The 14,419-nt window shown below is 55.4% G+C and overlaps 1 protein-coding gene across 1 annotated transcript; it reads left to right on the forward strand.

Annotated features, from left to right (window-relative positions):
- Positions 1-1,147: 1,147 nt before the first annotated feature.
- Positions 1,148-9,204, forward strand: LOC134015496 (nuclear factor of activated T-cells, cytoplasmic 1-like; the record flags this gene model as incomplete). Its single annotated transcript, XM_062455032.1, has 2 exons — positions 1,148-1,318; positions 8,336-9,204. Coding segments are annotated over 2 exons (986 nt in total), but the record flags the coding sequence as incomplete, so codon positions are not given.
- Positions 9,205-14,419: the final 5,215 nt, after the last annotated feature.

Raw genomic sequence — 14,419 nt, forward strand, 5'->3', positions numbered from 1 at the left:
ATGCGAGCTTGTTGCCGCTTGACATTAGATAATGAGGGATTCATTAAGAAGCGCTGCTAATGGTTCGAGGAACACAGTTAGGTCCACGCCACCCGCAGACCCTGCCTAAACTCTAATGTTGTTATTGTTGATGTGTGTGTGAGCGTATGTGTGTGTGGGGGTTATCCAGGTGAATGGTTTGGTTGCATCAGGAGAGTTGAGTGCGGCCTCTCTCTCCCTCTCCCGGATCTAATTGGCCATCAGGGCCGACCGGGTGGTAGGTCTGGTCCAGATGTTGGCGCTGGAGAGGGTGCGAGCTAGTGAGCGCACACACACACACACATACGGCACTAAGCTTGTTTATGGTTGAAACAAGCAAGCAGAGCAACATGGAGAGCGATCCCACATCTCCCCTGCCACCTGCAGGTCACTACCTGGTTGTTATTGAGACACACACATGCTGTACTCACACGCACAGAAACACATACTAGACCTACACGCACAGATATATATACAGCACCCAGACACACACACACACACAAAGAAACATACTGTACACACACACGCAAAGAAACACGTACTGCACACAGACACACGAACACACACACAGAAGCGTACTGTACACACACACACACACAGAAACACACAGTGCACACACATGCAAAGAAACACATACTGTACACACACACACACACACACACGCATAAAAACCCATACTATACACACAAGCATGGAAGCAAACATACTGGGAGGACACACTCTCCAGCCTCCCATCCCCCACCCTTCAACCCCACAAAAAATGTGCTGAGCCAGGGCTGGTTGCTTCCTGTCTGGCCCCTCTCCTGGCGTATGCAGCCTCCCGAGAGGCAGGCGGTCAGACCGGGAGGCTAGTAGGCCAGCAGTCAAGCCAGGCAGGAACCAACCAGCCGGCTGGCAGGCCAGGTAGTCAGACAGACACATTAACCCCCCACCCGTTAGTCTTTGAATGCGGTCAGGGGTTCACCTCCCAGCTGGGCTGCTGAGGTCACTTCCTGCAGGAAGGGAGGTGAGGGTGGGGGGTGAGCAGAGGAGAGGAGAGGAGACGAGGGCAGAGGAGAGGAGGGGAGAGGCTGAGGAGAGTGAGACGTGCATTAACAGAAATGTTGACTCAGAACTATTGCGTGATCAGTACTGGTTCATTCTCTGTGTGTGTGTGTGTGTGTTCAGACGTCATTGGTGGTAGAGATCCCTCCCTATCGCAACCAGAGGATCTCCAGCCCTGTCCAGGTCAACTTCTACGTCTGCAACGGCAAGAGAAAGAGAAGCCAGTACCAGCGCTTCACCTATCTGTCCCCAAATGGTAGGTCACCGCTGCATCCTGCATGTTCCTTTCCCTGGTACCAAGATAACCTTCCTGTCCCCCAAATGGTAACCATGACAACCCACCTATTGCCTCACCACCCGAACGTGTCATTTAGCACCCAGGTCAATCCTACTGTGCACACGTCTCTTGTTGTGTGATGTCACGGCTTTGCTACCTTGTCACAGTAATACCTGCATCACCCTAACGTCGTTTGAGAAAGATTGTTCTGTGAAGTCGTCCACGCAGAGTATGTCGGCAAGCAGTCAACCTTTCTGGTGTGGTGTCCAGGTTGTTACAGCAAAACACCTTGGGCAATTAAGGGGGGAGTTCATATCACGTCAGCCTGCCTCTGGGAGCAGGGGAGAAGAGGAGGTGTGTTTGTTCTGCGGCTCGGTGGCGTTCTCCAGGGTGGAGTTGAGATGAGGAAACGTCTGTTTTTAGCTTGTTCTCATCTGCGTTCCCTAGCAATGAGGTAGCAGCTGATTGACAGAAGCCTCCCGGAGTGGATGCCGAGAAGTACATCGAGACAAGGGCACAGGGTGTAGCTCAGTGGTCAGAGCATTTAACTCCAGATGAAGAGGTGTCGCAGGTTGAAATCCTGTACTGTGCGTTACATTGGATGGAAGCATCAGCTTAACAAATGCATTATTATTAACCTGGCTCATACATCTGCACACACACATCACACACACACACACACACACATTGAAACACACACACACATAGATCAGCTGCATGTTCTTTTAGAAACCTAAAGACCCATTCTACTGCTCATCGTGTTTCATAGTGTTTTGGAGATCTATCTCTCTGGGATCTGAAGAACCCATCTAATGCCTAATAGGGATTCTGCACAAAAGATTTGTTTCACACTGGCGGCTTCAGAATCAAGTTTTCACCAAGGCTTTTTACTTGTGCTTTTTCATGCTTAAATGCTTTCTTGCTTTTAGAGATTGTGCTTGAGTCAGGCTGACATCAAGATCATCACCAGATGGTTGAGAATGGATGAGATAAGCTGTGATTCATCTTCAGAGAGAGAGAGAGAAAGAGAGAGAACGAAAGAGAGAAAGGGAGGGAGGTAGAGAGAGAGAGAGAGAGAGAGGAGAGAGAGAGAGAGAGAGAGAGAGAGAGAGAGAGAGAGAGAGAGAGAGAGAGAGAGAGAGAGAGAGAGAGAAAGATAAGGCAGGGGGAGAGAGAACGAGGGAGAGAGGGGGAGACCTCTACAACACACAGCCCTATTAGGAGATCTCTGTTGACAGAGAGACGCTAGGCATTATGGGTAAGAGAGCTGGACAGAATCACAACGAGGCCTTATATAGAGTCTATACTGAACATACACATTCAAACACACACACACACACACTGACCAATAAGGCGGGAGTTCAGCTGATAGATCAGCTGACACACACACACAAATACACCTACATTTATTTAGGTGATTGGGTCTATTGTTTACATGGGTTCTCTTCTGTTCACCGCTGGTTTCTGCGTCACAGTGAGTTTAAACAGACCAGAGATCTAAACAGGCTGGTGCACATCATACAGACCCGTCATCAACGTAAACATAATCTAGATACCATATTCAGAGGGAGAGAGGGAGATGGCAGGAGAGAGAGAGCGATCGGGTGAAAAGAGAAAAAGAAAGGGGGGGGGGGGAGTTTGAGTTCAGACAGAAACAATCAACGCAGTGGCCAGGTACAGGGGGAATCTTTTTGGTTTGTTTCTAAGTTGGGGGAAGGGGCTTGCTGTCATCACTTCCTGTGAGCGTATGAGGCCTTCCTGTGTGCCGGGCCACTTCAATCATCCTGTGGTGTGACGGCTTTGGGACACGGCTCCTCCCTCACGCTCTGGTGGCGGGCCCCCGCTGTAAAAATACAAAACCGCCGCCTTAAATAGCTCCAGCCGTCTGAAAAGCGGAAGGATGAACCCGACACACTCTGGGACACAGATGCGTGCAAATGCAGCTTGTTTTTTTTTCCATTGTGGTCAGGTGACTGTCTTGTTTTTTCCAATACACATCCGTTCCGTGTTTGGCGAAACTCTTTTAATATAGTACAGCCGCGGCCCACCTGACACGTCAATAACAGGCAAATACTACAGTATTTATAAACACTGTTCGGTGCACGGGGTGCACTTGATTTGTTTTTCAGAGAAATATGCAAGCGGTCACGTCAACACTAGCTCCGTTTCTATGGATACTGAGACCCATATTGTGACGAACTGGTCATAAGATCAGTTTCTGGTCTCTCCCCTGCGGGGCGAAGCTATGACACACGTATCTCCACGGAGACACATCGGTTAACACGGGAGAGAGACCAGTAGCTGGCGCGTCCTTGCATCTCCAGTCTCTTTGACGGGGATACGTAAACAACTGGGTTCTGATCCCCCTCGTAGCTGTGCCGGAGCCCATGTCGCGTCTCACCAAAGTACACGGCTCGTACGCGCGTTAACGACCAAGCAGGACACGGAGATGTCCCCGACCACGGAAACCCCTGCCTGGCTTGGTCCCAACAGGGGATGTCGTCTCTGTGTTTGGGGCTGTCAGGAGCGGTTGTGGTCGCCTGCACCAGATGCTCCTCTCTCGGTCTTCCCGGATCCGATGTCGGGGCGATCCGGGAGATCCGAGCCGCTGGTCTCCCATCCTGGTGTGAACAACCAGGCTTTTCCAAGCCGCCGTTCAATAACCGTAGCGTGAGTGGGAGACGTCGACGTGTCGCTCTCTTCTTTTCCTCCAAATCAGAACCAGCCTTTCGGTCAAGCCACATGAAACAACAAGACTTTGTCGAGTTCTGGCGCGGAACAAGGTCCAGACCGGCGCTTCTCGGAACCCCCTTCTATTTTTACAGGCTGCGTGCGCTGAGATTCCTTTTGCTGCCTCAGGTTCTGCTCTGATGGGTGGCTGCGGGTCGTCAGTACTGCGGGTCTTCGCTTCTGCAGGTCTTCAGTATTTCAGGTTGTCGGTACTGCATGTCTTTAGTAGGCTACTGCAGGTTGTCAGTACTGCAGGTTGTCAGTACTGCAGGTTGTCACTACTGCAGGTTGTCAGTACTGCAGGTTGTCAGTACTGCAGGTTGTCACTACTGCAGGTTGTCAGTACTGCAGGTTGTCAGTACTGCAGGTTGTCAGTCCTAAAGGTTGAATGGGTTATCCCACCTTATACTTTAGTTTTTTATTGCAACGACACAATTGCAACTCAAAACCACGACAGACATCAGGAAGTGAAGTCTGCTTTGTAGTGATGGCTAAGATTGCGAAGCCAGCTACTACGTTTTTTTCATCATTATCTTGGTAACCATAGGCTTTGTAGGTCAGTCCTATGGGTTCTCTCACCTTATAGGTGAGAAATACTGTGTCCCTCTGAGTGGTGTCCCTGTGTCCACAGAGACGCCCATGCTGCCCCCCCAACCTCCATCCCCCCTCCCCCCTCTCAGCAGTCAGCCAGATTGGCCTGGTGAAACACACCTGTGAGTTAATTAACCAGCACCTGCTCATCCCTGCAGGAGGCTGGAGAGAGCTTAGTCTGCACTCTGTCTTAGACCGAAGAGAAACCATGATCAAACACGGATCCATGTACAGCATATCAGTGTGTTTGACTCGCTGTACTATAGTGTGTATAGTGTGGTGTGTGTGTTGTGGGGTATATAGTGTGGTGTGTGTTGTGGGGTGTATGGTGTGGTGTGTGTTGTGGGGTGTATAGTGTGGTGTGTGTTGTGGGGTGTATGGTGTGGTGTGTGTTGTGGGGTGTATGGTGTGTGTTGTGGGGTGTATGGTGTGGTGTGTGTTGTGGGGTGTATAGTGTGGTGTGTGTTGTGGGGTGTATGGTGTGGTGTGTGTTGTGGGGTGTATGGTGTGTGTTGTGGGGTGTATAGTGTGGTGTGTGTTGTGGGGTGTATAGTGTGGTATGTGTTGTGGGGTGTATAGTGTGGTGTGTGTTGTGGGGTGTATAGTGTGGTGTGTGTTGTGGGGTGTATGGTGTGTGTTGTGGGGTGTATACTGTGGTGTATGTTGTGGGGTGTATGGTGTGGTGTGTGTTGTGGGGTGTATAGTGTGGTATGTGTTGTGGGGTGTGTGTGCGTGTATTGTAGTTGGTTTTGTGGGGTGTATAGTGTGTGTGTGTGTATTGTAGTTGGTTTGTGGGGTGTATAGTGTGTTGTGTGTGTGTGTGTATTGTCGTTGGTTTTGTGGGGTGTATAGTGTAGTGGGCGACCCCCATCCCGAAAGCTGCCAATCAGAATGAGCGCATTTCTTCCCAGGATTCTCTCTGCTGTAGGCTAAACCGGTGGAAACGAGTGTCTCTTTCACACGGAAACCTGCCCCACTGTTGTCCCTTAGTGTCTCACTACGCACACACACACACACACACACACACCAGAGGGACTAGAGGAACCAGAGGAAAGGAGTGCCCAGTAAAGACCAGATCAGTTGTGATCAGTTTAATGTGAGCAGACAGAGAGAGGCGGCCAAGGAGGAGGCGAGAAACATGTGCAGAGCAGAACCTGTCTGAGGGCCATAACCCACTGGTCTGACAGGAAATGGAACTCAGCTGGAGACAGGACTCACAGGGTGATTCTGCTCTCTGGCCCTGCTGGACAGGGAGAGGAGAGGAGAGGAGAGGAGAAGAGAGGAGGGGAGATGAGAGGAGAGGAGAGGAGAGGAGGAGAGAGGAGAAGAGAGGAGAAGAGAAGAGAAGAGAAGAGAAGAGAGGAGGGGAGGGGAGGGGAGATGAGAGGAGAGGAGAGGAGGAGAGGAGAGGAGAGGAGAAAGAGGAGAAGGGAGGGGAGGTGAGGTGACAACAGGAGGAAACAAGAAGGGATGAGAGGAGAAAAGAGTCGAGTGATGAGAGGAGAGGAGAGGAAAGCGATCAAGTGGTGAGCTGTGGAGGAGAGAAGCTTCCGAAGGGAGAGAGACATCATTGGCTTGATCACCATCTGGACACAGCACTCCGACACAGACGTCATGTCATTCCATGCATGCGTGGTCTCCAGCGTTGCGACAGACAGTGCAACTCAGTGCTCTGTCATCACGCGGTGTCTCTCACCTGTCCTGCCTCCTATGCCACCAGAGTAGGCCCACTGTACATCCTTGGCCTCGTCTGAGGAGGCCCCCCAGGAAAGCCTCCGGGTCCTTGGGGCCCAGCCAGTAGACGGGACTGACGTAAAGGTCCTCTCTGCTGGCTAATCACAGACTCTGAGCTGGGGCCCCGGGAGGCCAGGGTGTGAACCCTGGTGCCTTAGTCCCGGACACATCCACAATAATAATAACATCAGCAGAGAGGGCTAATATACACATTACGCCTCTGAAACACAGAATACACTCCTCAACGCGCCAAATGTACTCCCTAAAAACACATTATATCGTCGTTTTTTTTTTTTTTTTTCTTGTTTTTTTTTTACAGTGTGTTCATTCCCGGCTGTGTTTATAGAGACTTCTGAGACAGGCTCCCTTTGTTAACAATCAAACCGAGTTATTTTATTCCGAGCAGCGTCTGCACAGTGCGAGCAGACGTTTACAGACCCCGCGAGCCAGAACACTTATGACTGGCATCAAACAGTCACCACACCCGTTAACACGCTTTAACGACAGCGCCGAAATAGCAACAGAGCCGCCATTGTGAGTCAGAGCCTGCTGGTGCGATTCCATAGGGTGTCTTTTGGCGGGCCGGCGAGGGGTGTCTCGGCGATCCGGCCCACTCGCAAGCCGGCCCAACCAGAGAAGGGGGGGGGGGGGGTTCTAACGGTTCTAAAGCCAAGGGCTTTCCTATTCGATGGTTCGGGCCTGGTTCTGTCTGTGCTAGTGAGTGGGCCATGGATTAGGACTGCAAAACAAGTACATATTGTTCCAGGGAACAAGCTTGTAATGCACAGGTTAAGTGGTGCGTATGTTTAAATATTCAACAAATCCATTGTTCTCTGGACCATCAGCACACAATGGTCCAACTAGCATGTCTGTCAATCCGACAGTTCAAACCAATCAGTGAAATGACAGGAACCTCTTCCAAATGGAGGAGCCGGTAAACTGGGCGGAAAGACAAGCAAGTGGGGTCAGGACCCTCTGTGTCCTCTCTCGTCTCCTCTCTCGTCTCCTCTCTCTTCTCTCTCTTCTTTCTTGTCTCCTCTCTTGTCTCCCCTCTCGTCTCCTCTCTCTTCTCCTCTCTCATCTCCCCCCTCGTCTCCTCTCTCTTCTCCTCTCTCTTCTCCTCTCACTTCTCCTCTCACTTCTCCTCTCTCGTCTCCTCTCTCTTCTCCTCTCTCGTCTCCTCTAACGTCTCCTCTCTCTTCTCCTCTCTCTTCTCTCTTCCTCGTCTCCTCTTGTCTCCTCTCCTCTGTCGTCTCCTCTCGTCTCCTCTCGTCTCCTCCCCTCTCTCTCGCTCTCCATTTTTGCCAGAAGACCATAGCTTCTGAAACCTCAGTCATTTAGTACCAGTCTCCTAAGGAGTGAACGGAGAGTTCTCTCTCTCTCTTCTCCCCTCCCTCCCTCCCTCCCTCCCTCCCCCCCTCTCTCTCTCTCTCTCTCTCTCTCTCTCTTTTCATCTCTCTCTCTCTTTCTCTCCCCCTCTATTTTATAGGATATGAGGAGGGCTGGATCACAGTCCAAAGACAATAGGCCCACTCATGATTAGAGCCAGCTGTGGCTTTCTGCTCTGGTGACTCATCCATTTCTCCTTTCTTTTTCTGTCTTTTCGGTCTTTCTTTTTTCTCTCTCCTCCTGCTGGGATGGAGACACGTGGTGGTGGGGGAGAGAGGGGTGTCTGTGTGTGTGTGTGTGTGTGTGGGGGGGGGGGGGGGTAGAGATGTGGTAAGGTGCTCAGCCACACAGTCTTCCAGTGGCTGGTGGTTGTTAGTTTGGTATAGGAGAGCCACACTCCAAATTGCTTTACTCACCCTGGCTCACTCACTTACTCACTCACTCTGCCACGTGGAAATCTCGTGTGTCTAATCTCTCTCCGTTTCTTTATTTCTCTCTCGCTCTCTCTCTGTCTCTCTCTCTCTGCCTCTCTCTGTCTCTCTCTTTTTCCAGTCCCGATAATAAAGACAGAACCCAGTGATGAGTATGAGCCTCTGGGGGTGCCCGGGGGTCCGGGGGGGCCCTACTACGGCCAGCCGCGCCTCACTCCCATCATGCCTGTGGTTGACGCTGACGCCTGCCTGGCTGGGGGCTACCCCCCCTGCCCCCCTCGCCACGGCAGCATGGCCTCCTCCGCCAGCTCCAGCCCCACCCTGCACGACCTCTCCCCCGTGGCCTACCCCCCCCACGGGGCGGGCCCCCTGGGCTCGGCCCTACAGGAGGCCCCGGGACACCCCTCCCTGTCTCACTGCTCCCCTCCCTCCCCAGACCCCACCTCCTCCCCCCTGGGCATGCTCCACTCCCAGGGCAGCCCCCACCTCGGCAGCCCCTCTGGTCCCCATGGCTACCACTCCCTCTACCCCAACAGCAGCCCCTCCTCCTCCCCGGCGTCTCAGCCCTCCACCCCGGGGGGCGCCGCGGAGAGCCCCTTCATCCCCACCTACAGCCCGCACAGCCAGCCCCAGGGCCAGGCCCAGCCCCCAGGCCGGCCCCAGGGCGAGGCCCAGGCCCGCGGCTCCCCCCCGAGTCTGCAGGCGGAGGCCTCCAGCTCCCCCCCTCTGACCGTCACCGTCAAACAGGAGCCTCAGGAGCTGGATCAGATGTACCTGGATGATGGTGAGTCTCTGTTCCACGCGGTCACACACCTGTCAGAGCCGGTAGAGCTCAGTTTAGAACTGTCAACCCTAGTTTTAGTCGTGAGTTGTGTGTGTGTGTGTGTGTGTGTGTGTTCATTGCTCCTGACGAGTCCCAGAGCACCCCAAAACTAGCTTTCCATCAGTGAACGTTGATGTTGTTGCTCTTCCTGAGACCCACCCCTGTCCCTATTCCGGAATGTTCCATGAACACGGCACACTGCATTTACCTCACACCTTTTCTCTCTTATCTGCACGCCCGCACACACCAACCAACACGCCTCGCTCTTTCCCGGTGAAACGCGGATTTACGTCAAACAAGCTCATTTTAGACCAGGATTTATTTGCCTTTCGCCGCGTAGCGCTTGCCCCGCGCGTGTTATTGGACGAGACGCTTTATTTTAAACCGCTTAATTGCCTTGATGGGATTTGGAAAACAACCTGTCCAAACAGGAGAGAGAGCCAGGGGTCGGCAGGGCCTTCTCTGGGCAGCCACTGTGGCACACGCTGGCAGGCCAGCCTGTTGACACGAGCGCTAATGAAGGAAGCAAAACAATAGGTAGGGTCTTCCTGTGCCCGTGCGCCGGGCCGGGGAGGTGAGGCCGCAGGAGCCTGCGTTTGTTTTCCCATGTTCTCCCCCCGGAGCGCCCCCCTGGGCGTAGGGGTCTACGTCATTAGGGGAGCCTGGGGGGTTTGGGGAAGGGACCTCCCCACTCCCCTCCCTTCCCCCCCGCTGGCCCTGAGCTCAGGGGGGAGGGAGGGGAGAGGTCCCGGGCTGTGCCGGGTTTGGTCCAACCCTCGCTGATTTTAACCACACACGCACACAAAAACACACACGCTCACACACACACACAAACAACAACACACTCTCTCTCTCTCCCAAACGCATAAACACTCACACCCACACGTGTGCTCACACACGCTCACTCACACACGCTCTCTCGCACACGGCAAGGTCGGCCCCTGGTCCCCTAGCTGGGCTGCTGTTAGCAGCAGGGGCTATGTGAGGGCAGCCGGGATGTTGTTGTGCATCCTACTGCTGAGCTAGGGAGATAAAAGGGGCCTCATACCAGCAACATCGCTGGCCCCCTGTTCACTGTGTGTGTGAGCGTGTGTGTGACTATCAGTGTGGAGGCTGTCTCTGAGAGCTCGGGGGGTCATGAGTGTTGAAGAGGGTGGGGGTGGGGAGGGGGGGGGGGGGGGGGGCAGGGCGGGAGCATGTGAATGTGTGGATCTGTAATTGAGTAGCAATGCAGTTGTCAGCACGTCTGTCGGTCCGGCCCGGCCTGTCTCGTAAACACGCTCACACACACACACTCACTCACGCACGCACGCTCACACACCACGGAGCGAGGAGAGGAAGCGTGTCTGTTATCGTCTCCACAACACGAGCCCCGGAGAGTCGTTTCGCTGCTCCCTGCCGCTCTCTGTCACGTCACGCGTCCAGAGAGACGGCTGGCGTCCGCACGCACGCGCGCGCGCGCGCACCTCTCCCCCCCCCCCCCCCCCCCTCCCCCTCCCCTGGTGATGTGATTAGCCTCCCTGTGTGTGTTCACTCTCCCGTGCCGCTCCAGGAGCCGGCGGAGCATTAATCCAATGAGGGAGAAACCCAAGCTCCATCCCGCGCCTCGTAATCGGCCCGATGCCGAGGTCCTTTTACCCCGCGATCGGGTGCTCTGCGGAGGCACGCCCGCTCCCCACTCCGGGCCACCGCCGCCACCGAGGAGCGCCGCTCCTAACCTCGTTTGCCCCGCCCACGAGCCCATCTCCTGCCACTCTATCCCCGCCCACCCCCCCTCGCGGCCGGCCCCCAGCGCCGAGGCCCTGTGATTACAGCTGCATTAGAGCCCGGGGCCAGGAATGCCCAATCGATCGGTGCAGGATGGCAGCCAGGCAACTGCTTTGGGGGGCGACGACCTCACGTCCTTTTACTGTCTGGCTGTCCATCTGTGGTTGGGGGGGGGTGGAGTCCTGGTGAGGGGGGGGGGGGGGGATGGTGGTAACAGCCATCCTGCAAAGGCATCTGAGCTGCAACCTGATCCTGGCCTCAGCCTCTGGCCTCAGTTCTAGTTACGGTTTCAGTGGTCGTTTTAGTAGCCGCCCCAGGTGTGGTTCGGGAGACCCTGCCCAAGCCTTTCGGCCTCCAGTCTCGGCCCCCAGTCCCAGGGAGAGGTGAGGAGGATGAGTGGAGCTATCCATCGTGTGCATTACCCCTGTATGGTAGCCCAGGCGTCATTAGGGGGAATACAAGAGGATGACCTCACCCCGGAGCTGGTGATTTACGCCGCTCGACGAGCCCCAGTCGCACTCCTCCGCTCTCCTCTTTCGCTCCCCTGCTCTCCGAGGCGCCTACTGCGGTAGCAGCCTCCCCCTAATACCTTCACCTTCACCTTTCCTCCCTTCCTCCTTGCCTCCCTCCTCCCCTCCCTCCATCCCCTTGTCCCTGTCCAACGCGATTGGAGTCTGCAGAAAGACATTCGAGCTTCCCCAGAGTGGAGCGCCTCTCCCTCCCTCCCTCCGTCCTTCTCCCCTCCCTCCTCCCTTCCTTCCCTCCCTCCCTCCCTCCCTCCGTCCTTCTCCCCTCCCTCCTCCCTTCCCTCCCTCCCTCCCTCCCTCCCTCCTCGCCTCCCTCCCTCCTCGCCTCCCTCCCTCCTTCCTCTATTCCCCTCCCCTCCCTCCCTCCTCCCTCCCTCCTCGCCTCCCTCCCTCCTCCCTTCCCCTCCTTCCCTCCCTCCCTCCCTCCCTCCCTCCCCTCCCCTCCCCTCCCCTCCCCTCCCCTCCCCTCCCCTCCCCTCCCCTCCCCTCCCTCCCTCCCTCCCTCCCTCCTACCTACCTACCTACCTACCTCCCTCCCTCCCTCCCTCCTCCCCTCCCCTCCCTCCCTCCCTCCCTCCCTCCTCCCCTCCCCTCCCACGCTCGGCCCCTCATCAGCCAGAGGAAACGTCTCTCACCCCCCCTTCCCCCTTTCCCCTCCCCTTCCCTCCCCACCTCACCAGGCACTACGCCAGGCCTCTGAGAAATCACTCAGCCCCTCGACTCTCTCAGCTACTGTATGGCCCGGAGCTACTGTACCCACCTTCCCTCCGCCCCCCACCAGCCACCCTAAGCCTTTTGTCCACAACTTCCTTTTCTTTCTTCCCTGTCCCACCCCTTCCCCTCCCAGTTCCTCATAGGCTGAACAGAAAGGCAGGGGGCTCTGAGGTCTCTCACTGTAGCAGGGACAAGACACGGGACCCCGATGGAGGTCAAGGGTTAGCTGTGTGTGTACAGCCTGTACAGTGTGTACAGTCACGTGCGTGGCAGGTCTTAGGCTATCTCCTGGGCACATGAAGAGACGTTAGCCCTGGAGGTCACCAGGCCACGGCAGTGTCTCACCCCATCCCGCCCCCCCCCCCCTCCCACCCACCTCCGTCCTTCCCCCCCCTCCTCCTCCGCCCTGCCCCAAGACCACCACGCCCCCCCCCCCCTCCCTCCTCCTCCTCCTTCGCCGCTATTGATAGCAGATGCGGAGAGCGCGTCGTTTAGCCCTCTGCTAATGAACTCGTAAACAGGCGGGCTGTGATGACGACAACGCTCTGTCCCCCGTCCGCGGAGCTGCCGCGCCACTTACGTCATACCCCCTCCCGTCCCCCGTCCCCCCCCCCACACACACACACACACATCTCTACTGACCCTGACTTGGCGCTGTTAGCCCCTGCCGCTTCACGGGCTTTCAGGCAACGCTTGGCACCTCTAGGCCTGTCTTGCTCCTCAACATAAAGAGCGTTTTTTTTGTGTGTGTGCGCGTGTGGGTGTTTGTGCGCGTGTGCGTGCGTGTGTGTGTGTGTGAGGGGCACATACCGTCTGGTCCTGCTGCTGAGTGTCCTGGCTCATTAGCCGCTGCTGTGACGTGTGATGTCATGAAGGCCCAGCTGAACACACACGCGTACACACACACCCACCCGCACACACAACTGATCGCAGCACTGAGCGAGGTCTAATCAAAGAGCCAGACTCGTTGCAGCTGGGGCAGGGGCAAACACAAGGCTCTTATTCACCAGCATAAGAACAACATACACCAGCTCATGTGGCGGCTGCTTCTGACACCTGGCTCCTGGGTCCTGATTGCTCCTGGGTTCGGGGTCAGTTCTCCGCGACTGGCTGGACCTCAGCTGAGCGTTAGGACGTCTGAAATAATTAGCCCGTGTAGCTACTAGTTGCTCGAAAGTAAAACCAGTTGTTACAGTTTTGTTTGGCAGACCTACGCCTTCTCTTCCCCCCGCCCCCCCCCCCCCGCCTCTATACTTCTCTCCCTTCCTACTTCTCACTTTCACCATATCTCCCCCCTCCATTACCCCCCCTTAACAACAACACTGCGGTACTCCGCCATTTCTGAGGACCCCCTCCCGCGCGCCCCCCGTCCTCCAACCTCTGCCACCTCCCCCCCTCCTCCGCCATCATCCCCTCGCTTCAGGGTTCCCTCATGGAAACTTTTACACATCCTGGCAGGCATCCCGGAGCCCGGGAATCACAGCCCGCTAATGATGATTGAGAGGGCGTCCGTGGTGCCCTGAAAACACGCTGAGTGGCTGACATGGGAGTGTGCCGCGAGGCTGGCGCTGGCGGGGGGGGGGGGGGGGGGGGGTCGGGATGTGTTTGTGTATGTGAGCACACGCATGTGCACTGCCTGCCTGCCTACCTGTCTGCCTGCCTGCCTGCCTGCCTGCCTGCCTGTCTACCTGTCTGTCTGCCTGTCTGTATGTCTGTCTGCCTGCCTGCCTGCCTGCCTGCCTGCCTGTCTGCCTGTCTGTCTGTCTGCCTGTCTGTCTGCTTGTCTATCTATCTGTCTGTCTACTTCCCTGCCTGCGGACCTGCCTGTCTGTCTGTCTGACTTGTGTCAAAGTTACCTCTGGCCTCATCTACACTGACAGGTATAATAGAGGCTTGATGCTGTGTATTATTTATGAGCAAAGGCAGGATGTGGATTTCATATTATTGTTATTATTGCCGCGTTTTCATAATAGAATCCCCTTTTCCTGGCAGATCACCACACCGTTGTGGAAGGGTAAGGCTTTATAATGGGAGGAAATAATAATGTGAGGCTGTATGACTTGCCTCCAGGCTCCATTGAGGGCTCAGGATCTCAATGATAAGCATGCCATCTAAAGAGGATAACTGCTGGTCTTGAACACAGGGTTCTCACATTCCCAATGTTGTTATGATACACTGCTGAAGGGGTTCTGGAACAAGAGGTTGAGGCTGAAATGGTTTCTGGGGCTGGGGCTCAGTCACTCTGCGCCTGGGGTTCTCCATCCATCCCTCCCTCTCTGTCTCTACCTCTCTCTTCCTTTCTCTCTCTCCCTCTCTCTTCCTCTCTCTCCCTCTCCCTCTCCCTCTCTCTCTCTCTCTCTCTCTCTCTCTCTCT

This window comes from Osmerus eperlanus, unplaced genomic scaffold (genome assembly GCF_963692335.1).
Source record: "Osmerus eperlanus unplaced genomic scaffold, fOsmEpe2.1 SCAFFOLD_743, whole genome shotgun sequence".
NCBI classification, from domain to species: Eukaryota; Metazoa; Chordata; class Actinopteri; order Osmeriformes; family Osmeridae; genus Osmerus; species Osmerus eperlanus.